At 38.0% G+C, this 26,198-nt stretch overlaps 1 protein-coding gene across 1 annotated transcript in view; it reads left to right on the forward strand.

Annotated features, from left to right (window-relative positions):
• The first annotated feature begins 6,363 nt into the window (after positions 1 to 6,363).
• Positions 6,364 to 26,198, forward strand: part of TRAPPC8 (trafficking protein particle complex subunit 8) — a 44,514-nt gene continuing 24,679 nt past the window's right edge. Inside the window, exons 1-10 of the mRNA XM_072411279.1 lie at positions 6,364 to 6,743; positions 9,627 to 9,821; positions 18,959 to 19,048; positions 19,760 to 19,934; positions 20,145 to 20,298; positions 21,293 to 21,383; positions 22,239 to 22,489; positions 23,278 to 23,393; positions 24,729 to 24,879; positions 25,037 to 25,137. Coding sequence (XP_072267380.1) covers positions 6,587 to 6,743; positions 9,627 to 9,821; positions 18,959 to 19,048; positions 19,760 to 19,934; positions 20,145 to 20,298; positions 21,293 to 21,383; positions 22,239 to 22,489; positions 23,278 to 23,393; positions 24,729 to 24,879; positions 25,037 to 25,137 — 1,481 coding nt within the window. The 5' untranslated portion in view covers positions 6,364 to 6,586. The remainder of the gene's footprint in view (positions 6,744 to 9,626; positions 9,822 to 18,958; positions 19,049 to 19,759; positions 19,935 to 20,144; positions 20,299 to 21,292; positions 21,384 to 22,238; positions 22,490 to 23,277; positions 23,394 to 24,728; positions 24,880 to 25,036; positions 25,138 to 26,198) is intronic.

A 26,198-nucleotide genomic window follows, 5' to 3' on the forward strand; every position in this document is an offset into this window, starting at 1 on the left:
TGACACTGGGGGGCCACTGCAATATGGGAGCAGAAAGCTGACACTGGGGGGGACACTGCAATATGGGAGCAGAAATATGACACTGGGGGGTCACTGCAATATGGGAGCAGAAATATGACACTGGAGGGACACTGCAATATGGGGGCAAAAATCTGACACTGGGGGGACACTGCAATATGGGGGCAGAAATCTGACACTGGGGGGACACTGCAATATAGGGGCAGAAATCTGACACTGGGGGGGACACTGCAATATGGGGGCAGAAATATGACACTGGGGAGACACTGCAATATGGGGGCAGAAATCTGANNNGGGGGGACACTGCAATATGGGGGCAGAAATCTGACACTGGGGAGACACTGCAATATGGGGGCAGAAATCTGACACTGGGGGACAAGGCAATATGGGAGCAGAAATCTGGCATTAGGGGTACACTATAGCATGGGATCAGAAATCTGACGTTAGGGACACACTGCACAATGGACGCAGATCTCTCATACTGGTTACACACTGCAGAATGAGGAACAGAAATCTGAGACTGGAGACACAACAGCATGGGAGCAGAATATGACACTTATCACAGTCACTACAAAATGGGGAGCACAAATCTAAGTGGGGATATACTGAGGCATAACGATCACAAATATGAAACAGAATACAGTGCAGAGTGGGAGCAGACATTTGACATTGGGGACACCCTACAGCCTAAGGAGCAGAAATCCAAGATTTAGGACACAATACAGCATGGGAGCCCAATGCAAGTTACTAAACAGCAGGCAGGGCACAAAGTCACAGTTCTTCCAGCAACAAAGGAAGCATATGACACAAGATATGCAATTACACAATGGAGGACACATGGATACTCTGCTTTGTAGTGTGTATACAGTTACTAGTGCTTATTACAGGCTCATGTCACCAGCCAATGGGAGCACTCCTCCATGATTACACTGACTTAACAGCAAAGCTGGGTTAACAGACAGGAGTGCTCCCAGCTGGAAAAAAAAACTAATCTGTAGAACATAGAATTGGCATTTCTGATCAATGTGCAATATGTTGTTAAAATATAAATACAAATACCCTGATTTTAAACGTTTACTAATAGATTTGATGGGTTTAGCAAAAACAATGTTTTATAGTGTATGGGCACCTTAGGAAGAGAAAGCATGTATCAAAAGGCAGAACTATTGAATCGTCTACAGGGAATATCTAAACATTGTTGTCTGAGTTCCTGAAGATGGGTGGAACTGCTAAAGTGCAAATTAACTGATTTCTTCAACCAGGCTCCCAAAATAACTTGAAGGTTCCACCCACTTTAGGTTGATATGGAGATAAAAGGAGGCTGTATTTTAGAGGTCATGTTGCCTGAGGCTCGCCTAAATAATGATGCTCTTTGTACAAGCTAACCCCTTTTGTCATGTGATTATTCTAGTAAACAACTTCTGTTACAATACAATCTTGGAGTCTTCTTCATATGCATAACAGCATAACTGTATAACTGTATAGACCACAAAACAAGGGGAAGCAAAACAAAGCTTTATACTTACTGAACTTCAGAAACCTTTTTATTTTGATATGTAAACTGAAACAATAAACCTAGCTTGTTTAGTTTGGTTTATTTTTGCAATTGTAGAATTTACAAAAGTAACTACAATGCAAAAAAAAGTTAATAAAGTGCATAGTAGCCTAAATGTTTTGGTTTATGTTTGGCACCGGGTCTCACTGTATGCAGTTTTTTGTAAGTAAAATATTTTTTGTAAATCTATTGCAAAGTTTACCTGGAACTTCTGGATACTGACAAAGGTAAATCATTGCCTCACAATCAGCAGCAGTGTTGTCAGTTTGCCATGTACACCCCTTCAGTTGTCCATTGGGTTTCCTATCAGTGTTATCATATAGGCCAGTTGTCCCCAACCTTTTGGACATCATGGACCACTAAATTTATACAACCCACCCTCCACCTTGAGCCTGTGATGCATAGGGGAGACATGGTCAGCGGCTCTGTCCAGTGCACCCCTCCTTCTCCTGACCCCGCTGGGGGGTGCACCGGTACCAGACCACCAAAATTTTCTTGTGGATCACAGGTTGGGGACCACTGATATAGGCAACCCAATGACCATCTTAAGAAGCTTGCATGGCTGCTGCTAGTTACAAGGCAGTGACTTGTACACACATTAGATTTCAGTTGTGGAAATGTTCTTGTGTGATTGTTTCTAGTGATAGTACAACAAACAAGCACTGTACACAAAGTGCTGTTCAGTTCCATGGAAAGGGAAAGAGGAAGGCAAGCGAGGCACCACACTGCATTGTCCACCATAGTAAATTACGGAGGTTATCCCTAGTCAGTCTTAGTGATCCAACACAGGGTATTGTTATTCAATTGAAAGGATTCATCTAAGGCAAAATATATATATCTAGTATGCATATTTAAGGTAAAGCAGAACTAAATTCCACTTCAAAAATTGTGATCAGGCAGGTCTTTATTGCAGAAAAGCACAGGCAATGCCCCTTCTTTATTAAATCATACTTACCTACATGATCACTGTCTTTTCTCTATTAAAAAACATTGAGATACAGCTGTTAGGACTAAATTAAAGCCTGTGCATCTGCGTAGGCGTTACGTCATCTGGCTTGGCCAATCAAGATGGCAAAAAGTCCAACCAGGAAGAGGAGCAGAAAAAAGATGGCAGCACTTGCAATGGAACTGTGCATTTGCATTCAAAAATTGTGATCAGGAATGTATTTTATTGCAAAAAGGACATCATCTGTTCCTTCTAAAGGACCTGTCTGGTCACAACTTTTTTTTTTTTTGAAAAAAGGGTTTAGTTTTGCCTAAAGTCTTTTCAGCTTCCAAAAAATCACCATCATTGGTCCAAGTTGTTATCATCACTATGGAACTTTACAACAGATTAAGGAAAACAGACAGATAAGCATGATCCAAACATATTGATAACATTGATTTAGACTATTGCATTGCAGTTAAGAATATATTTAATTGAAAGTGGACCTACAATGCCATTAGTTTCTGCATCATTTTTTACCCAAATGATCAGACTGCAGCATTGTAACTTTGTAGCACTTTACAAGGCTAGAGTAGGGGCTGATCTTTAAGAGGCACAGGCACCAGGACTTGGATAATTGTGCTATTTCTAATCCTGAATCTCAATCTAGTGGATGCTGGAGTTGAGCATAGGTGAGTTTAGTTCCACTCTTTGTTACAACAGTAGCAATAAGATTCTTTTTTTTTCATGAATGCCATACAGGGTAATGCAACAAGTATAGTAAAAAGCTTCCCCCTCCCCCTGCAGTTTTTTTTACTGAACTTCTGTGACCTGACTTCCCCTGGTGCTAAAGCAGTAAACTGCCAGGCATTGTGTGATGAAAAAATAGTTTGATCTCATACACATGGAAGAACCAGGCAGATAACAATCTGACAGGAGAGTGAATGCATGACAAGTATAAGAAGTAGGGGACAGAACACTATACTATTTGTTCTGCATGGGTAATACACAGGTTAATTATAAGGACAGTCTACTAGTTTCTATGGTGCAGATGTGACAATGATGCATAAATGGTGCAATTCACCAGATAACACCAGGATAAAGAGTTATTGTCAGGTGAGTCCTGTGGGATTTAAAAATGAGTCACCAGGGTAAAAAGAGATCTTTATCCTGGTAATAAACACAATTTAACAAACAGAAAAAATGAAAATGTCGGAGCCTCGGGGAGTTTGTGCCCTAATCAGCACTGAACTTTATGACAGGCTTAACTCAGCAATGCAAACTTCCCCCATTGCTGTGATTTCTGCACTCCTCTCCATCAATTCCATCTTCTCCTAGACTTATCCAATGTTCGGAGGCTTCTTCATTGGAATGGCTTATATATTGTATATATATGTATGTATTGTATATACATATGTACAGGATAGGTTTTGGGTATGTTAGCTTTTGCTTAAGGTAAGGCACAAGGTGTGTGTGTGGGGGGGGGGGGGGGGCGATGGGGTTAAGGTAACACACCAAGAAGGAAGGAAGGGGTTAATGTTACACCCCAAGAAGGGGCTAAAATTAGACACCAGGAGAAAAGACAAGGATGGAGCACTAAAAGAGGATATTTGTTCAGGTCGGAGGCCTGAAAAATGTAAAGCAGAACTAAATGTAAAAAATAAAAAATTTGGAGTGGGAACTCAGCATATATTAGCGTCCTGCACAGAGTTTCACGTGTGCTGCTCAGTCTGCTTAAAAAAGAAGATTATGAACAGGCAGGTAAGTATGTTTTATTGCAGGAGGGACATTGCCTGTCTGTTCACAATGTTGAAATGTGGAATTATAGCTCCTCTTTAGGGATAAGCAGGACGTGATTTCAGCCATAAAAGTAGGACCTCAGGACTGGATAGGTCTCTTATGAGGCATTCACCTACCATCCTGCCAAATCTGTAAACAGAGCTGCACGTGCACTGTTAGGTGGATACACTGACAGTGGGCAGGAAAATATTTTATGTTAGGAAATTTTGAAATAAATATAAAAAACAAAGATTAATTTTGCTTTAGCATTTTGTAAATTGAGCCTAAGACATGCAAATTTAAAGACTGCAACCAAAAGCACAGCGTACATAAGATTACTTAGTGTGGTGCAGGTCAATAGAACTAGTAGAGTCTTGTACCATGGTAATTGAAAATATCTTGTGATTATATCAGACCCCTAAATTATTGGAGGGATTCATATCCAGGTATATACATATCCAGGTATATCAGGTCTCACACATACAACATATTCTCTAAACTTTTGCATATATTTATTACTTTTCATGAAAGGGGAGGACAGCAACATTCACCAGCTACATAACATAGAAGGAAAAAACATTGAATATATACAAAGCTGAAAGCATTGATACATAACGAAGTACAAAACACAGCAAATAACAAAAAACAACTACTTTATAGCCCATGGACATACATAATAAAATGAAAAACAGTGTGCAGCACTAGTTAGAACTGCAAAGTACAAAGAAAGATGGGATGCAAAAGAAGCAAACCACAGATGTACAGTTATCTAAGATCTCAATAAAGTTATATACATGAAAATTACATCATAGAACATCCAAAAACCCAATGTATTGCTCAACTTTTCCATGTCACACCATGTCGTATATTGAAGCATTTTCTTAACCTCTGCCAGTTGATCTTTCATTAGTTCGGGCAATACAAATTTGGTCCAAGTTGTTATAAAGTGTTATAATCCTTGATATGGAAATTATATGCAAGATGTGTTTCTGGCAAAGTTGGGGGATCAGGCGAAGCCAATACAGGTACTTGATAGCGAGTAGACAGACGACCTTGCATCAAAGAATAGCAAAGAAGAGGAGAAGAGAGAGGCAGAAGGGCTAGTAAATTTTGCACAGGGGCCCACTGTTGTTTGTGTCCGCCACTGCTTAAGGTGCACCAACGCACTGCGCTTCTTGAGACTCTAAGGGTTTGATTTATTAAAGCTCTCCAAGGCTGGAGAGGATACACTTTCATAAGTGAAGCTGGTTGATCCAGCAAACCTGGAATGGATCTGATCCAGGATTGAAAACAATTACTAACCGATAGCAAATGACTTTGAAGAAATCCATTACAGGTTTGCTGGATCACCCAGGTTCACTAATGAAGGTGAATCCTCTCCGACCTTATAGATCCTTAATGAATCAGGCCCTAAAGCTACGTACACACGGCAGATTTTTATCGCCCGATAATCGGCATCGGCCAATTATCGGGCGAAAATCTTCCGTGTGTACAGTCGGTGTCGTCCGGACGACCGACCTGCCGGACCCACGGACGATGGACGACAGCCGATCGTAATGAAAGGGAAGGGGAGAGCGCGCAGCAGGGTGCCGCTCCGTCGCTCTCCCCCTCCCCTCTCCATAGAGCATGAACGGTGCTGTATGTACAGCATCGTTCATGCATCTTGCAGCCCCTTGTCGTTGGAAAGGATCGTGAAGGATCCTTTCCAACGACAAAAATTGCAAGTGTTTACGCAGCTTTAGACTCAGGACCTTTAGATCATGTGATGCATTTTATTTATCATAAGGTCTCCATTTGTTTTTTATAAAGATAAAATGACTCCATAGCACCCGTACAACATGTGGTAATAGAGGACAGACACTAAAGTCTCAGCTATGTGCAGTGTTGTACCATGTCAGCCATTGAAGGGTTATCTGAGCTATCAGTGTATTAGGAACACAAGAGCCTTGGGGTGACATTGTACCCTGTGTACACAGTATAAGGACTGCTCAGCACTGCGTGACGTCACGTCAGCTGGAGAAGGAGGCGGTACCTTAGGACACCAGCGTGCCCGCGCCTGGGAGCGCGCATTTTCCTGCTCTGGTGACAGGCACGGAAGTCACGTGACAAGCTGAAACCGGCTGACGGGAGCGGGCGGAGTGTGTCAGGGAGGAGGAAGCTGCGCTGTACCGGGATTTACACAGCAACAATCCCCCTTCGATACTGAGCGGACGCCTTGTTCGAGGCGCAGGGCCATGCTGGGACCTTAATCTGAGTGTCCTTCGTGTCGGTGTGTGCAGGGACTCCGGGCCCCGGTGCCTAGGCCCGGAATGGCGCAGTGCCTGCTCTCCGTACAGGAGTTCCTCCAGGACTCGTTCATACCGCAGGTGGCGGCTCTGTGTAGTGACGAGGCCGAGAGACTGGCCAGGAAGAACCAATTGTCCTTCTGTGAGCTGGTTCGGCCCTTCTGCAGACTCAGCACTGAGGGTGAGTGCAGCATCGCCTCCTCATCACTGACATCTCTGGGAAAGATGTGAGGACAGCAGGCACTCCCCACCTTGGTATACCATCACCAATACCAGGGAACAATCCACACTTGTGTGCTGAATAGAGGGGTGATGCTGCATTGGGGGTCAGTTCATTGCCCTGCAGTATGGTGGCCCTGGGTGTCCTTGGTGGTCATTGTGTTACAATCATAGCCCGGGCTGGAGATATCTCTGCTGTGTCCAGGCTACAAAGTCCATTATATCCATGAATGGTTACAGGACCGATGTGTGGCCCGCCATGCAAATATCATATTCTGCTCTCCATAGCTGGGTATCATCCATAGGAAACTTGCATACCAAATGTTATCATTTTTTTATTGATCCACATTCCTTAGTTTATATTTCTTTCCACAGTTACCTGTTGACTGATCTGTTCAAGAGGAACTAAGTTCAAAAACGGCCAAAAAAAACAAAAAACACTTTCAATCCCGCAGTGGAGTCGATCAGTGTCTTCCATCGGGTCCCCCATCGTCCCGGTATCCGTCTTCAGGCTGGCGCTCCAGGTGCCACCATCTTCTCCTTCCTATGTCACCTGACCCAGGCACCAGATCGGGTGACCTAGTTGGGAGAAATAAACTTGCCGATCCCACAGCGTATGCGTGAGATCAGCTTTTTTCCCCTTTTGATGAAAGGGCACCTTCTGCACATGCCCGAGCACCCAAGAGCCTCCCGGGATGCGTGACGTGGGTGTCCCGGGAGGCTTTGCGCTCCCATTCATTCTTGATCGCATAGAAATTTTACCTAATATAAAAGGGTTGTTTTCCCTTTTATGTAAAGTGAAAATTCTGAGTATAGGTACGCTTTGAGATGTGCAGTTGTCTGCTTCCAGGTGCCCGATTTTAAGCGCTGTGCACCCGGGAGAGGTGACTACGAGGTATGGACATTGCTGCACACTGTAGTAAACGTTTGCAGTTTTCTTGCCTCATGTCACAAAGGATCGTAGGTCATCTGCTGTCCTTCAGAACACAACTTCTTGCGAACACAACTTCTTGCAAACATTTCAATGTGGTTAGAATGCAGTGTTCTCCCCAGACCCTTTTAGCCGGGCACACCACCTGGCACTTTTCAGTAACCATCCGGCTGTTTTTGGGTGGTTACTTAAGAATTGGGTCATAATACAGGGGCTGCCACACACCTAAAACTTTTTGTCCCACTCAGCTTAAAAATACTTCTGGGTTCAACACTGGAATGCATTGCCATTCAAGTCAATAGAAGTTGTATTGTGGTTGACTGATCTCAGATGCAGCAGGTAGCATCACATAAACCTCAATGCTATGGCACCAATATATATTTCAGCCTCTCTCATTCATTTCTATTATATATAGGCATCCTTGAGATTCATTTGTATTTGGATATAGATAAACTTCTCAGTTTTATCGAGCAACTGAACTTACCCCTGAAAGTGGTTAGGGCAAACATAGGGTGACATAGGGTGCTGACAATGCTCACCTTTTATTTGTTTATTTTATACATTAAAAAAAGAGAAATCACCAGAAATCTCTATAGAAAGCCCACTAGGTAGTGACACAACTTGACCTTAGTCCCCTGCAGCGCTCAGTGATTTCTCCCAAAGAGCTCAATGTCATTACAGGAACAGTAGTATTGAGGTTGGCAGGAGGAACCTCAGAGGTGCTGTAGGAGATCAAGGAGATTGACCCTCCTGGAAGTATTTTTTACCCAGCAGACTTTAGCCAAGGACTTCTGTAAGCTGGGCTGCTTCCGGTGGTGCAGGCAGTAGGGGTAAGGTAAGTATTTACTTTTTTTTTTCTAGGTATGTATGTTTGGATTGTTTGTTAATAGTACAGTCAATTTAAAGACAATTTCAAACTATGTGTCCATAAAAATAATTCTGTTCATTTTGATGTCGCTGTATGATTTAGTTGCAGAAGGAGTGTTGTCACTGTATTAAAAATATATAATGTACTGACAGGATTACCAGGTGTTAGGCTTTTTAGGCATACATGGGGTTTGCAGTGTTCTCCCTAGCCCCTTTTAGCTGGGTGCACCACCCAGTACATTTCAGTGACCGCCCGGCTGTATTTGAGTGGTTACTTCTGAGTTGGGTCACAATACAGGGGCTGCCACCCAGCTAAAAAAAATTTCTGTGTTGAGCACTGGTTTGTTATAAAAGGGTTCTTCTTGCGGCTTATTTTATATCAGTCTTTATAGAGATTTTGCTGCACTAATTTAAGGTTAAGACATGCCCCTCAAACACTTAGCAAAATATTACAAGAGCTGAACTCTCATCTACAGGTAATTTGTTTTTTTGCATAAAAATTAAGGGCTTTGGTTTCCGTGTTTGTAATATTTTACATTAAAATACAAAAAATATACATTTAAAACCTTCGCAGCTTTAAAACACATAGCATTGTCACAATACTACGTTGATAGTGAGACTTAGGAGACCAAAGAAACCTTGGTGGCTCCAATTAAATGTGTGTTCTGTTACACATCTTGATATTCTTTTAGTTAGAGTCCGGAGAGATGAAAACTGCTGTCATATTTTTCTGCTATTCTGGGCTCAGTTAGATTTCCTTTCACTTCCTGTCAAACTAAACCAAGTTTGAACAGCTACACAAATACAAATAATGCTTTCATCTTGTAGGGGAAGACTATAACAGAGAAAAGGAAGCAATGTATCCTGATCAACCCAATATTCCCATACAATTTCTCACATCTCTATTAGACATGTTGCACAGTTTCTTTTCTTCCCCATGTTTCAGGAATACTTTTATTCTATATTAAACTTGATTTTTTTTGCACTGCTCCACTTATTAATGTTTTTAAGTCAAATTTCTTTTTTTTTTTTTCCTCTCTTTTTTAGTTCATATGCGGGATCCCAACAATCAGCTTCATGTAATAAAAAACCTGAAAGTAGCTGTCAACAGCATTGTTACTCAACCACCTTCACAGGGAGCAATTCGCAAACTTTTGAATGATGTTGTCTCATCCAGCCAACCGGCAGAAGGTTTGGTACCAAATGTGATTACTGCTGGTGATTATGACCTTAATATCAGTGGTAAGCATGTAGATTTTTTGACAAATAATAAATGCTTGTTTTTCTGTTTGCAGTTTTCCCTTACTTTCCTGTACCTAATGATATAAAGCAGTGGGCTTTGTTGTTTTACTAATTCTTTTTAAAATAACCTTTTTTCTCCCCCTGTGTTTTTTGTTCAGTAATGTGACCTCAAAGCTCAATAGTTCAGGTCTAATAGCCTGTGTTATAACTGTATAATGTTGGCACTGAGCAGGGAAGGAGCTGATGAGGCCATATACATATGGCACATGTGCATCTGAGAAAGCTACTGACTTGACCAGAACTTTTGCTTTGCTATAACCATGAGAAGCATCTTTAAAATGCTGGAACCACTTGGGGGTAATATAATTTTCAACTATGGCTAAATAGTGTTATCAGCATGGAAGCAGAACTTGATGATTTGTAGGGGAATAGCAGAATCAACAGTAACCTATTGGTAATGGTTGATTAGGTCAGACAAAAACTTTGTATTGACTGTATTATGTTTCAATTTTTTATTATAGACTGTATGATTAGTAGCACAGCTTGTGATTTTCCTTTTATTTCTATCCCAGTTTCCTTTTGATATTATTTGAAATAAAATGTAATGTAAAATATCATAATTGCGCTTATCTTTTATTTATATATACTATTTATATATAGGTATATATATTTATATATATTATTTATACTAAATATACATTTATATGTACTAATTAATAAATCCTGGTGTGGCTTGACATCTGTGGGTTTTACTGGGTAAAAGCAAGCGCAAGGATGTGTGGTTTGGACCCTTCCACTGCCATTCAGTCACAATATTATTTTCTGTGAATTTCCAGGCTTGTCACTTGAGGACTTCCCATGACTGATCCTACATTTTTATATGACTGTTATCTTCTTACCTTAATTTGAAAACGGTTTATGAAACCTAAATACCAATGCTTGAAGTCTTCAACCTTATGAATTTCAAACATTTAAAATTTACCATGTTTCTGGGTACAAATGTTTTTTTTTTTTTTTGCATATTTTTTTTTAAAAGGTTTAGTAACTGATAGCAAAGGAGCATGTCTGGGTCTTAAGCATTGCATTGCTACTAAGTGTATGTTAAATGGGACATTGTGTGTTTTTATTGCTGAATTTGTTAAACATCCACACATTTTCATAATTTCTCTTTACAATAATGGCCATTATGTTTTCTTTGTAATTCTGCTAAAAGATGTAAAATACTGAAGGTTTAAATTAACCTGTCAGGTCTGTCAAAAAAATAAATTAACATAAATAGCAAAGTACATACAACCTATAAAACAGTGAAGCCATGGCCCTTACATCAAGGCAATAAAGCATTTGTGAAGGGTAAGGGTAATGTAAGGTCAGGGCAACCTGGGGAGGGGGGGTAGGTATGTATGCTTTGTTTTAAAGTGCACTTATCCTTCAAGGGACAGCTGCCTGCCATTAATGTACCAGTTTGAAGGAAAGTTACACTTTCAAGTGCAGGTACCATCTGCACTCTTGTCTTTTTCTCTATGCTAAAGGAACCCAATCTTCCCCCTCCAGAGATACAGCTACCTGAGTACTGCCAGTCTACTATTTCCCTGTTTGTTTACTTTCCAGCAGTGCAGTAGTTGGGCCTGTGCAACACTGACCATTGTCTTTTTTTGGGACTTTCCTCTAAACCCCCAGAGTACAGCTCAGTGATTGTCTGTGGGGCTGTAATATGCAGTAATGGCTATGGGAGCTCTGGGATGTTACAGATATAATAGCTCTGAGTAACTTAATGTCAGGGGAAGAAGCAAACTTACTAGCTGTACTTAAAGCAGAACCAAAGTTCCACTTTTAAAAATCCATGATTGCAGAAAGGGACAGTAGATGTTTTTTCTGCAATAATTCCTCCTACGAGCCTGATAGCTCGGGTTTCTGCAAAAAAGAAGAGCTGCACATGGACAGCATCAGCTTTCATGGCCAGGATACCTGGCAATCCCAGCTTCCTCTACGCATGTGGAGAATGAATGAATTCTTGCAGCTACGCCAATCAGGATGGCCCAGGAACAAGGACAGGTGAGTATTGGGTATAGTTCTGCTTTAAAAGAGTAGTTATCCCTGGGTTTCAAGGGAAATGTGTTGACTGTTAACTGCTTAACCATACTTATACTCTGGATTTATAGAAGACGGGAGACTCCGATTTAATGCAAGGGAAAGGGCAGCCAATTACATTTCTGTTTTAACAGTTTCCTTTTATATTTAATAGAAAAGGACCCAGGTTCATTGTTGGGCATAAAGTAACTGGGTTTAAGTGCACTTAAGCAAAAATTTAAGTTTTTACATTTTGGTAGATCTGACATTTTCAATTTCAAGTAGTTATCTAGGCAAATATTAACATCTTTCAATCAATGTATGTATTTATTGAGGAAACTTTAAATGTATCTTTAAGGATAGGTAGTATAAATACTTAATTATCTTAGGTTTCTTGAAAACTGTGTACAGCAGCACCCAGACTTGGAGAGGGATGATCAGCAGTCAGTTAAGGCATTACTAATATGCTAGTCCAAAGCTCACCACATAATTATCAGATTTAAATTACCTGTATCCAGTAACAGCATGGATGTGGAGGGTCCCTAGGTAACAGTGGCTCAATCTCTGTACCTGGGCATTTTAGGGGGGTGGGGAAGGGGGTTCATGTTAGGGGACAGATAAATGTATATATATGTGTAAGTACAGTATGCTTTAAATTAGGTTTACAGTTTATTTAGAGATCTTTGCTTGTAGATAGAAGCTGACACATACTAACCTCCAGAGCATTGATGTGCATTTATATATTATTATTATTATTATTATTAATAAACAGACATATATATCAATGATATCCACAGCCAGTCATGCATATACCTTGTGAGCTACTACAAAGCATCCAAATACACTAAGTTCTTACATCCCCAGATTATATGACAAAGGGTTCCCAGTGATTCTCTCCAACCATAATGGTGAGTAATTAGGGGAGACTTGTGCTGTTTTATTATGAAAAATATATATGATGCTAGGGCCACAAGGTGTTTGTAGTAGTGGTCAGTTACTCGATATTCTTGAGAAAAATTCTGAAGAGGCAGAGTCCACAATACTGCTTGAGGATCTTCAAAACTATTTTGGATTGTAGAGGCAGTTGGGGTAAAGGATGTATTTTTTTAGATTTAAATTTGCTGCTTCTCTACGAAGTGCTTGATGATATTTAGATAGGCGAGTGATTTATTGTATCTTACTGGATTATTATTTGTATGACCAACTTAGACATGGGATGTGTACCTGTACAATACAGTAAACTAAAAATAAAAGCATGTCTTAGACTTTGATCATACTCTCACTGTGTATTACTTGCTTTTCATGTGTTTTTGAAGCATGTAAAAAATCAAAAAATCCTACTTTTGTAGTTCTACCCCTTGCCTTGTGATGCAGGACTGGTATTAGAATGCTGCATTTTTTACACTGCATGAACATGTGCTCTTTTCTGGTGTGCAAAAGGATGCAAATATTTTATTATTATTAAACAGGATTTATATAGCGCCAACATATTACGCAGCGCTGTACATTAAATAGTATATTAATGCATTGTAATAGTGCCTTCAAGGTTTTCTTAGTATACCACCAAGTATTGTGTGTATGTCATGCTTTATTTAACATTTTGACTCCCTAGGAGCCTTAGAAATTTATTTAAAGGAAACTCCAGTTACAAAATAACCTTTTCATTCATTTGATAAAATGGTTACCTCCTTAGGTGTTTCACAACTGTCCTCATCGCTTTGCATTTGTACAATCAGCCGCAGTTTTAGTTCAGCCAAACATTACAGAAGAGACGTACTTCCAGTTCCCTGACAATGACCGCGTTGGCTCTTATTCGCAGAAGCGCCCTGTCTCTCCTTGGCCAATCAGTGGCCACTCACTGAATACAACATGATCTGTGATTGGCCAAGGAAAGAAGATGCATTAGTGATAGGAAGCTCATTGTCACAGTGCCAGAAGCACAACTATCCAGAACTTTTCTGTGGCCGTTTTTTCAAATGCACAATAATGGGGGCAGTGGGGAGTTCGAGGGGGAGAGACATCTTTGAAAGTAACAAATTTTATTTCAAGTATTAAAATATTTTTTTGTGGCTGGAGTACTTTTTTTTTTTTTTTTTAGAGCTCTTAGAACCAATAGTAAAAACAAATATAGTTTATGGTAAGTTAGCATAATCAGTAAATTGCACCACGCTTTAAAATAATTAATAAAGAAATTTGCATTCCTAAATTAGTCAGCTCAATTATTTTAGCACCTTCTGTATACCTCAAAATTATTTTCAGTAATATAACTTATCAGAGGGGGTCACGATCTGCTTTAATAATTCAGTTCTGACATTGCTTTGATTTGAACTGTTTTTTATACAGTCTGACATTTACTTGCATATTATTTATTTAATCTATACATCTTTAATGTCCTGGCAGCATTAACACACATTGGTGTATATAATAACGTTGTATACATTTAATGTGCTCCTAAACCCCATAGACCTTAGCTACTGTTATAGAATCTATCATATATTAAGCTTAAGAAGCATTGTTGGGTATTGCAGAGCTGTGTCCTACAGTTTTTGTATTTAAAAATCCTAATGTATATCTCTATTTTCCGCATACTGAATTAAGTCAAAATCAGCATTTTACTTAATGCTTGGCAGGATATTCATTTTCTCTTTTGTTGCACGTAGATTTGTTTTCTTCTGTTTAGTTGTAAGTGCCAGCTACTTTTGCTCCATGATATTTACTATTTTTGTGTTTCTTTTGCTTGCCATTTGGATTTGGTGAGTGTTGTTTAGGATTATTATACAGTAGTGCAAACATTAAAGGTTGCCAGCATCCCTTTACATTTTAGAATTGGGGGCATATTTATTTTATGCCTTTTTATTAATATTGGGTACTTTGCATATTTTACTATTTTTTTAACTACAATTTTTCCAGTTGCCCTAAAACTACAGGAATCGTTTAAAGTGAACTTGTCAATATTGAATATTAAGCTGAAGTCTCTTAAAACAGATATACCATTGCTTGAAAATGCAGACAAACAGCTCATGTGCATTCAGGGAGCTACTGATCCTCGTACTGTGTGCAGCACACCTGACATTTACACTATTCTGAAATGCATAGTGTGCTGCTCACTAGGTCACTTACACCAACGCTTTACCCTTTGGGGTCTAGTGTGGTCTCCATTTCAAAATATGTACATACTTCATAAACCCAAGTTTGGTCTTCCTGTGATGTATATGAGCTGCTTCCATCTAAATTATCTGTATGTGATGCATCTTTTTTAGTGCTGTTTGATTACATGTTCACATTAAATGATTATCATTAATTATATATTCCCTAGGTATTGTATTATTTAACTTTTTCATTCTATACCATTGTCTATAAAACCGTCTAAGTACAATTACATGTTATTTATTATTCTAAAATATTCAGGACACATTTGTACCCCTTTTATTTAAGTAATGTTGTTCATTTTATTTAGTTAAATAATGACATGTTCTTTCTGTCAGATCGCTCTCTTAAAGCTAGTGTCCCTTGGTACAATAATTGGAAAGACACATTGATGGAGCTCAACAAGTCCAAGTATTATTCAGGTAGTATTACGACTGGAGCTAAAAAAAAAAAAAAAAAAAATTGCCTCCCTAATCCTCATCCATTTTCCAAACTTCTTTGCCTAGTTTACATGAACGTTTTTACTCTGCAATAAAAATCTGAATTTAAATGCCCATGTTTGATATTTCTATTTATTTTGATGTTCCAGCACACACAGAGGCGTTTTGGGCTGCAGATGAAACCCAGGCTACAGCCTTTAGGCACTCTTAAAATGCCTCATAAATGGCCATAAACATTTGCAAATACCCAAATCAAATCATTGCAGTGTTCCAATGTTTGCAAACATTAATAGCCATTTTTGGGGAGTGTATTTTTTTTTTCACTACTTCTCTGCCTCATGGCCTAGTTCAAAACGCCTTTTTTTAAAAAATGGTTTAAAAAGTGATAAAAAAGCTGTATGGGCACTTTGCAAAAAATTCACAAGTAACGGCCATGTAAACTAGGCCTTAGTTTCCCTCACCTTTTACTGTTGTACTAGGACTATCTAGCTACTTCCTAATCTAGTTATGTATTTTCCTAATTGTCAGCAATAATTTATGGTGATGGTTATTTGTAATCTGATATTTTGATGTAATTCTACTAACACTGCCTTCCGAAAATACGCAGCTAACTTTTATTGTGTTTTGTCTTATTGTTTATTTTTTATACATATGATATTTGTATGGTCGTATATGTTGTAGAGTTCTAAACAACTTTGTTGTAAAAAAAAAAAAAAAAAAAAAAAAAAAAGGCTTACAATCTTGTTGATGGCTTAATTTATCCTTGCATGTTTGTGCACTCTGCATTCTCCTAAGACTGCAGTCTTATCTTTAAGAAAAGGTGGCAACTGTTTTAAAATAATTTTCCTTGAGAGTAATCCAGAAGTGTTTAAAGGTTGTATACCGCATATAGTTTTATTGTGCTCCTGTGTTTAGGCCATGGACATTAAAGTAATTATGTTTCTTCATAAAATTCACACATCCAGCTTGCCTCCCAGTCTGATACACGGGGGAAAGTTCAGTGGACACTGTACTCCAATGGTCACTTTCCACTCTGGCTCTTGTAGGGGTTCTTTAGCAGTCCAGAAAAAAACTTCTAAGGCGACAGAGGCAAGGAAGCATGAAAATAAACAATTAAAAGGTTAAAGCAATAAAACTTTCTTATAGTACAACTACTGGCTTATCAAGATGGTTTTGATTTTTATGGATTTTTTTGTCCTTTTCATTGCAGTAGCTATTACACAATCAATAGTATTATATTGGAAAATAAAATACCACTGGGGTCCTTTTGGAATAAGTTTTTAGCCTTTCCTCTACTTCCCAAGCTTTGGGAGAGACCATATGACAGATATCTGCCCCAAATCCAGTAATTACATACACATATTTACCACATTCATGTCATAATCTATGTATTTTTAATAGGTAAAATAGTTATAAAAAATAACTGCTATGGACTCTATGTCTCATTTAAATCATATATAAAAGTGTGGAGTGTTGAATATAAAATAAAAAATATTTCCTTTTTTTTTTTTTTCTATATTTGTTTTTTTTTTTTTTTTAAGAGGGGGGAAGCCTTCTGTTTTTACTGCCATGGTGGTAAAGACTAAATGGGGCTCTGGGCTGCTCCTTCTGCGCATGCCTAAGATTGGGGCTTTTCCAGGCGCTGAAAAAAAAAAGTACCAATCCCACGCGTGCGCAGAAGAATGAAGGAGATGGCGGCATCCGGTGCTTCCTCCATGCTGGGACGAAGGAGGATTCCAGGATGTCAAGGGACCTAATCGAGGAAAGGTATGGAGGAATCGGGGGCTCGGCAGAAGTAAAGGTAAGTAGTGTGTTTTTTTTATTTTCAGTACAATTTCACTGTAAAAGAGCATCTGGCGAGTCTCGCCTCGTTTGTTTGTGTGCATAGCTTTTAGTGTTGCATGAAAATCTTGTTGAAAGAATAAAGACATTGTGAAATCTGCGAGGGCTACATTTACAGATTTTCAAAAACACATCATGTTTACCACTTTAAGATGCCAGTGTAAAATACAGGAGGTGTGAAAATGTGTTTTAAAAACAGAAGGTTCATTAGTAGAAGTGACATCTGAGACAATTTTTTTAATGCCCTAGAATAATTTGGTCTTCAAAGAAACTTTAGAGTTTGGACATGTAAGTAAGGACATGTGTGTGAAATCAAATTTAAAGTATATGTTGTCATTCCCCCCCGAAGTGAAGAGGCATGCTTTAACAAAATAGTTGTCACCAGGACATTTGCCTTCATTGCTCTTGTGACATCCCTAAAAGTTAGGATTTGAACTCAATTTCTGCCTTGGCTATACACTAACAGATAAGTGAATCCACCAAGAAAGTATCTGCGTCTATCCACCCACTCCAAAACAAAAAAAACTTTCACTTATGCATCTCCAACACCTTTGCCAGCCCCTTGTACATTTTCTACTCAGGGATAATACAAACACACAAGCAGAATATTACATGTGATCCCATTTTTGATCTGATTAAAACAATCAGGTTTGAAGTGAAATTAAAAAGGAATTCAGCAGCCAACTTTTGTTTTTTATTTTGTTTTGTTTTTTTGTTTTTGTTTTTTTTTTCCCCTTTCTGTTTGTGGATAGATCAGACCTGTTGGTAAAGGTTCATTGAAAGTAAACAAAGTTGTATCCTGTAACTGATTACTGTTTCTATCCAGGAGAAACAATCAGATGCGGCAGACATTTTTACCCGCATGTAGTGTTTTGAGATTTTTGCCCTATCTGTTACCGAATAGAATAATAATTGGATCGGTCAGTTGAGAGTGTAATTGGCAGCAGACCTGCTTGGATGTACAAGGCCCTATTATGTGTGCAATAAATGTAGATAAATATCCCCCAAAAAAAAAACTTTTGGCGCAGTGGTGACTAGACCCTTACTATGAATTGGATTTCTACTTGAAATGCATTTTCATACAGTATAAATGCCAACATTGTACTACAGGAAAATTGAATGTGTGAATGGGACCACAAGACCTACAAGTGTATTACGAACAATGCCCTATGAAATACTTTGATGTGTGCTGTAATTTTAGTTTTATTTTTATATCACGTAGTATGTACATTTATCTGATTCTCTAGTGTTTTTGTAGGCCTTGTCAGTTGGGAGACCTTTGTGTGCTAAACTGTGAAGTAAAAATTGTCATTTTAGTAAAACTCTTTTACATGGCTATGACTGTATTGAAGGTTGAAGGTTTTTTTGTAAAATATTTCCAAACCTGCTTTTTTCTAGTATGCTATATTGTGTTATTTACTCCTTATAGCTGACCATAGCGTCTTTGGTGACTGGGTCATACTTTGGTTAATACAATTTGTTTTTTATTTTTTTTGTCCTAATATGTCTAAAATATGTTCTGCTTTGTGCAGTTGTCAGTGTTTCCCTTTTTCTACTTAGTTTGTATTCGCAGTTCCCTAATTTGCTGGTAAGCTTTTAAACATGAGTTTAACATGATGTTATGATGTGCGTTATTTTCAGCAACTACACCATGGTTTGAATCTTACCGAGAGAGTTTTTTCCAGTCCATGCCAGCCTCGGATCATGAATTCCTAAACCACTATTTAGCCTGTATCCTTTTGAGTCTGATTTATTTTGCAGTTATGCATATAGGAAGTGAATGAAGATCATCTGAAGGAAAAAATCTTTCCCCCTTCTATTCACTTCTAACCCATGAGATATATTTATCTAAATTCATTGTCAAGGTCTCCTGAGAGTGCCAGTCAACTGCTGACATTTGCTTTGCAATGACATCACTCTTTTTCTCTATTCTCTATTCTGATAGGATCTCAACTGCTAGACAGCTGGTACAAATGTCCATATGAGTGACTGAGTAACATGGAAATCAAAAAAATGCAAACAAATGTAAGGCTGCATGTACACATAAAACTTTTGTCACTGGAAGCAACTTTTCATGATTGATTCTAGTGGCAGAAGAACGATTGAACGCTGTTCATCCAGTGCCTGTTCTGTTTTATGGAGGGGAGAAGGTGAGTGAGCAACACCCCTCTCTGCTCTCCTCTCTTAACTTGTATAGCTGTTGTTTCTGATCATTTATCTTCCTCATCCACTTCTATTGAGCAAAGATGAACGACTTCAGGCAACTGCTTTACACGTCGGGTTCTCACCCAGTTGTGCCTGTCTCAGACGACGTTCTGACGTGTACAAGCCTGAGTTGGAGTGGCATGTGAGTTTAACTTTAGGTGAACTAGCTCAGCAACTGCTACCGATTACATGTGAAATTATAGGAGTTATCAATTTTTCACTTAACAGAGTGTTCAGGTATGTTAGTAGTTTCTTCCCATGAACCAGAACCTGTGGAGCAGTTTCTCAAGTTATCTCAAGAGCAACATCGGATTCAACACAGCAATGACTACAACTATCCTAAGTGGTTTACACCAAACACTCTGAAGTATTATGTTCTGCTGCACGATGTCAGTTGCAGTGATGAAAAAAGGTTAGCTTGATTTTTGTGTTGATGATAATTTAATACTTACTCGAGGAGCTATTAAATTTTACCATTTTTGTTAGTTACATAGTCATGGAGTTTTACACATTACTTTATACCAAAGATATTTTTCCCACAAATATAATTTTTTTTTTTTATGACTTGGTTTGTCATGTCTTCTCTTTGTTGTTTTTTTTTTTTACGTTTTTTCTTGTTAAGGGCTGACACAATTTATGAAGAAATGATACAGCGGTATGGTACGCAAGGATGCTACTTATTGAAGATTAATTCTCGAACATCAGGTAAAGGAACAGATGAGCAAATACCTGATCCCTGGAGCCAGTACATCCAGAAGAATAACATGCATTACCAGGTAGGCTTTTAAAGGGCATTTTGTTTGGAGACTTCTAGTGTAAAAACACTAAATTTGTCTGGTAAATATTTAGAAGTAGTATTCTGTATATTTAGTAATAGTAATGTTAGGCAATGGAATTAAAGTCTGTTTGATTTGGAGTTTGTTGCTGACCCATGTAAAATAGTACATAGATCTTAAGCTAGTAGCCTTCATGAATAACACAATGAATTGGAGTCTGTGGGCATTAATTAGATCATTTAAAATGAAAATTACAAAAAAATTCAGACACCTTTTTTTAGACAGGTAAAATTTATGATAAAAATCAAATAAAAAAGCATGAGATTCAAAGTTGTGCAGAAGTGAGCTTCAGGTGTAGAAAAAAATGTTGACCTTGTTACAACATAGTTGTAGAGAAAGTTATCCAATAAAATGTTGGTGAAATTGAGTCAGTGATACCAGTGATACCTCTAATGGAGAGTCCAGTGATACCTCTAATGGAGAGTCCAGTGATACCTCTAATGGAGAGTCCAGTGATACCTCTAATGGAGAGTCCAGTGATACCTCTAATGGAGACCACGAACACCATCCTCGCAGTAAAGTGGGTTGCAAGTAATGTGTGTGGTGTCATTATCCCAAAATCAAAATGTCTCTGTAAGGTCCTCAGAATGTTGTAAATGCCTATGAGTCTAACAGGGGATTTTAAAAGGTCACCAAGGTATTTGAACAAAATACTTTCACTGTAAGGAATATAATTCACATATAGCATGGATTTTGAATGATTGCTAGGTTGTTAATGATGGACACATCAAATTCTGACTGATGCTTGCAGTCTCCAAACCATAATGCATATTATAGCCAATCTGCAGTTAGCTTGCAATAGTTGGTGTAAAAGTGGTAGGTGTCTCCAATTAAAAAGAGATCACAACAAAATAAAACTACACTGGAGGTGTACAGGAAAAGCCTTTTGTGCCCAAAAAGGACATTAGAGCAAGATTTTTTTTTTCCCGCCTAGGAATCGTATGAAGATGGCTCCAGTACTGCTTTACCAAACAAGAATTCAGACCATGTCATTTCTGTGGATGGCTTGGAACACTCTGTGAAAGGTTGCATAATATAAAAATGTTTAAGTTTGTCTGTAAACTAAATAGGATGCTTATGTAATTTTAAGAAATATTTTTATAAATTTAGCAATATGTTTATAAATGTCTTGGGTCCCATGCTAGTGAAAAGGGTGTCTTCATGTTAAGTGTCTGCCCAAAATTTACCTGTTAACACCCACATTGATATGAATGCAAATTCGCAATACATATTTGAAAAGTATACTATTGTATATAATCAAATGTGTAAAAAAAAAATTGAGATATAATGATAAAACATATTTCCTTTAAAGGGGAGGGTGGCATTTACTATGATTATATACTATGATGTTGTTTATTCCAGTATATACTATATAGGCATCCAAGAATTATTTGATTCAGTAAGAGCTGTAGTCATTTCAAACTTTTTTTTAACTTTTTTAGGTTTTTTATGAACCAGTCCCTAGTAACTTATAAACAATCGACTGTTCTGACTAAATAAATAATATTTAGGTTGAGAAATGTGTTATATATGCAATTGTTCAACTTCAAGATCAGATTCTGTTATTGGAAACAGTTGTTTTCTTTTCCATTTTAAGAAGTTACCCTGTTTACACACAATCATCTTCTTTTTGTATCATACAAAATTCCTTATTTTAGTCAACCCCCCTTCAGCAAGAATAGGCTGTCATTCTGCAGCCAGTGCATGAGTTTGGGAAAGCTATCTGGAGGCCATGAGAACCTTGTTCTTGTTTGTAATCAAGCATTTCTAAAAATGTCACTGAGTGAGAGTGATGTTTATTAGCTTCAAATAAACTATCATAATATTAGTAATTCATTTTCCTATGTTAATCTGTTAAATTTTTTTCCTCATTTGTACAGAGGGTTTGTCAAACAATTTTAAGACTCACCCACTTGACCAGCTTAATGATGCAGGAGGTAGCTTTGATGGACTGGATAATGGAAGAATGGAGAGTTCAGTCAGTGAGATGAAAAAGACTGTCACAGGAACTGCCCATGGCAGTTGTTTGTCTCTTACCGATCATGATCGCATCAGGCAGTTTGTACAGGAGTTTACTTTTCGTGGACTCATACCTCATATAGAAAAGACTATACGTCAGCTTAATGATCAGGTCAGTTGGTTGCAGCTTCCTGTTCTTTTTTTCATGTTGTTTCCACAAGTGTTGCTCTTAAATTTTTATTTTTTTTTATCATCAGTCTGATTACACTGAAGGTAAAAGCACAGAAATACAAAGTCGTTTTAATACTTTTTCAATGTTCTTTTCTTTCCATAAACCATGTTTTATTATACTTGAAATTAATCTTTTTAGAAGATTTTTTTATGTATGGTCTTGCAGTGGGGCCTCTTTAAACATGACTTCTGAAATACTGCAAAGGAATAATTACTCTTTGAGAGGAACTGGGGGATTTTTTGGGATGAGTTCTAAGTTGAGTTGGTTGCTTTGCCTACTGTAATTATATTTATTTTGCATACTTACTGAATATGTCCAAAGAAGTAGATTGTTTGATACCTGTATTCTAATTCCATCACAATTATACTAACATAATCAGCCGTGTTTGTAAAAATTCCTTTAAATGTGCATGACACCTTTTCTGTAATGCATCTTGACCAACATCTCAAAACTTCTATTCATTATGAACCAGAATCTGGTTTTGATCCAATAAAAAAGCATTTCTGTTTTAGCCGTGAACAAAAATTGTATTGTTTCAGATTACATTTTTTTTTCAGTGCAGGTTGCAATCTAACTGTTATAGGAAAGCACATATTGCCCTATGGAAGTTGTTACTCTTTGTTAATATCGTTATACTTGTTTTATTTTCTTTTGCCCACTTACAGAATGTATATAAAAACATAATGACATTGTAATGATACCTTCTACAAATGTGTTTTTCTTTCCAGTTAATATCAAGAAAGGGACTGAGTCGATCATTGTTTTCTGCCACCAAGAAATGGTTTAGTGGTAGTAAAGTACCAGAGAAGAGCATTAATGAACTGAAGAATACTTCAGGATTATTGTAAGTATAGCATGTGCATTTTCTGGGAAAATTGTGTACTGCATACACAGTTGAAATACATATTGTTGTTCTAAGTTGTTACACAAAAGGATTTGTAATTTTATCAGTTTAGTCAGAACTCAACAGTCACACACTATCACATTGCATAGCCAGTCAAACTAATTTCTGGTTCAGTTTTCAGATTCTTGTTTTACTCTTTTTTTTACCTAATTATTGTAAAGTGGCACTTCATCCTCATTTGTCCAGGGAGGAGGCAGGTGACATAGAAAGTTTACAGGCAGAGCCAAAAATAATGGCCCCTTTCTTGTATCTGCCTACCTATGCATTTTGAAGGACTGTATAAGAGTAGATAAATCTAATTGCAAATGATTTTTACAATTAAAACAAATAAGTGCTTTGGGTATGTCTTTAGGTTTTTGACTGTAGTCTATTTAAATGCAGTGCACTCATCTAATTAAAGTGAACATGTTTGTGGTATGTTGTTTGTGGTAAGGCAACTCTTTCATTTTGAAAGCACACGTGCTTTATTTTTGACAGCTCAAAAAACATCTGTGCATTGTAACACAGATTCACCTACATATACATGTGCATTAGGGAGAGCAGTGCACTGCAACACACATACACCATAGACAATTGAACAAAGAATTCATCATTTGTGAGTTGTCGCTCAGTCATTGGCTGCAGTGTTGTAGTCCTGTGCGACAGTGTTGATGATGTGTCTTTATTTTTTTTTTTTTTGCAGAAGCTATAAATCTACTTTTTTTTTTATATCAAAATTTCTATATGGTGTGTTGGTATGTTGTTTGGACAGCTTTATCGTTTATGCAAAGGAAAACACTGAAATTTATTCAGTGCGAAATCTAAGCCACTGCTAATCCTGACTGCTAGTCTTGTTATGCTTAGAGTCCGAGTGCTGACTTTTTCTTTTTTTAAAACCATCTACGGACATCTTATTTGGTGGTGCCCAGATGACGTAACTCCCACACAGGTGCGCACGGGTGTTCGTTCATCCCCACTCAGGCAAGGGCAACCAAAGCCGATGCTGTGCAGCTAAGCTTTGACACCAGAATCCTGTAGCTATCAGGCATGTAAGATGCACACTATTGCAGAATGGACATTGCCTGGCTCTTCTTGCAGTACCAACCAGCATTATCATGCAAACCTTAAAGTGAAACTTAAGTTCCTTTTTGTTATGTTTAAATGGGTCTGGTGGTGATCTTCTTACTACAGGCTATCATGATGACTTTTACTCTTAATGCACTGCTTTTCATAGCTTGATTATTTTTTTTTTGAAAGGCCTGGCCCATGCAATTACACTGTTTTGTTTTGTTTCAGATACCCTCCCGAAGCACCAGAACTTCAGATAAGGAAAATGGCTGATCTGTGTTTTTTGGTGCAGCACTATGATCTGGCGTACAGCTGCTACCACACTGCAAAAAAGGACTTTCTAGGTGATCAGGCAATGCTTTATGCTGCCGGGGCTTTGGTACGTACTGCACTATACTGACTGCTCTAATACAATTTGATATCATTTTATGTGGGATAAATAAAATAAAGTAAAAAAAAAAATTATTGTTAACTTTCCCCCCCCCCCCACTCTATGTTCCACTGTGTTTAAGTTGTCATATATGCATGTGTTTCAGGAAATGGCTGCTGTGTCTGCTTTTCTACAGCCTGGTGCTCCCAGACCATACCCTGCTCATTACATGGACACAGCAATACAGACATACAGAGATATATGCAAGTAAGAAAATATTAGTTAAACATTCTGACTGATTGAGAGATTGCTGATTTACAGCACACATTGTTTCTCAGGTATTACCAGGAAACTTCAGGTAACTGTATTTCTAAATGGAGCATCATGTAACAAGCACAATTTAATGAATTAAAGACCCAGTGGTTGGGGTAATGTGAAAATAGCATTTAAAAGTTTTTTTTTTTTTTTTTCTTTTTGAAAATGCAATATCGAATGGAACTGCTAGTATAGTAATGCTTGAGGTCTTCATGCTGAGTACTCCACTGAAGTCATTTCTGTGGCACTTAACTAGCCGATTACAAACACTAATCCTTATACAAAGTCCCAGCATGATGCAAATGTACTGTAATGTGTAAGTTTTTTGAGTCTGTAAAGACAATATTTGTCTTAAACAATCCATTGTTTGTGTATTTAGATGCAAGCAGTCCATGTAAAAATATCAATATTCGGTTTTCCTTTTTGGGAGGCTTGCTTGCATACTCACTGAAGACATTACCTTTATTAGAAATAGGTTGATAAGTAAATACTAGTTTATAACAGCAAAAGGGTGGGCATGTTATTTGTTTAATGGGCCAAAAACTTGGCTTGCACACTGCCTTACAGCTATTTCCTCTCAAATCTGCATTTATCTCAACCAGATGTGACCATGCGACACCCAAAGTAGCAAAAACCATGAATTCCAGACTACATAATTTCATCAGTCCAGCATTATAGTAGAAACCATGTCTTTAGAGGAGCAGCGTTTAGTTGCTTTAGAAGGGGAACAGACTGGACTTTTTTGTGCATGAAAGGGGTATTGTTTATCCAGGTTATGGTATAGCAGGTAGTAGTTTGTTGCATTCAACTGGACCTATGTAAAGGTACATATGTTTTGCAGTGTTCTCCCCAGAAATTTTTTTCAGCCGGGTGGTAGGAAGCTGTAGGCGGGTGGTAAAAAAGGGTGTGTGGCAAAACACGGCAAATTTAGTGCACCCAGTTGTTTATGCCATGGGTAGCCAGTAACCTCTTATTGTTTCAGTGTTCTACCTTCTCCCAATTATTTGTTACAA

Source organism: Pyxicephalus adspersus, chromosome 5, assembly GCF_032062135.1.
Source record: "Pyxicephalus adspersus chromosome 5, UCB_Pads_2.0, whole genome shotgun sequence".
Lineage (NCBI taxonomy): Eukaryota > Metazoa > Chordata > Amphibia > Anura > Pyxicephalidae > Pyxicephalus > Pyxicephalus adspersus.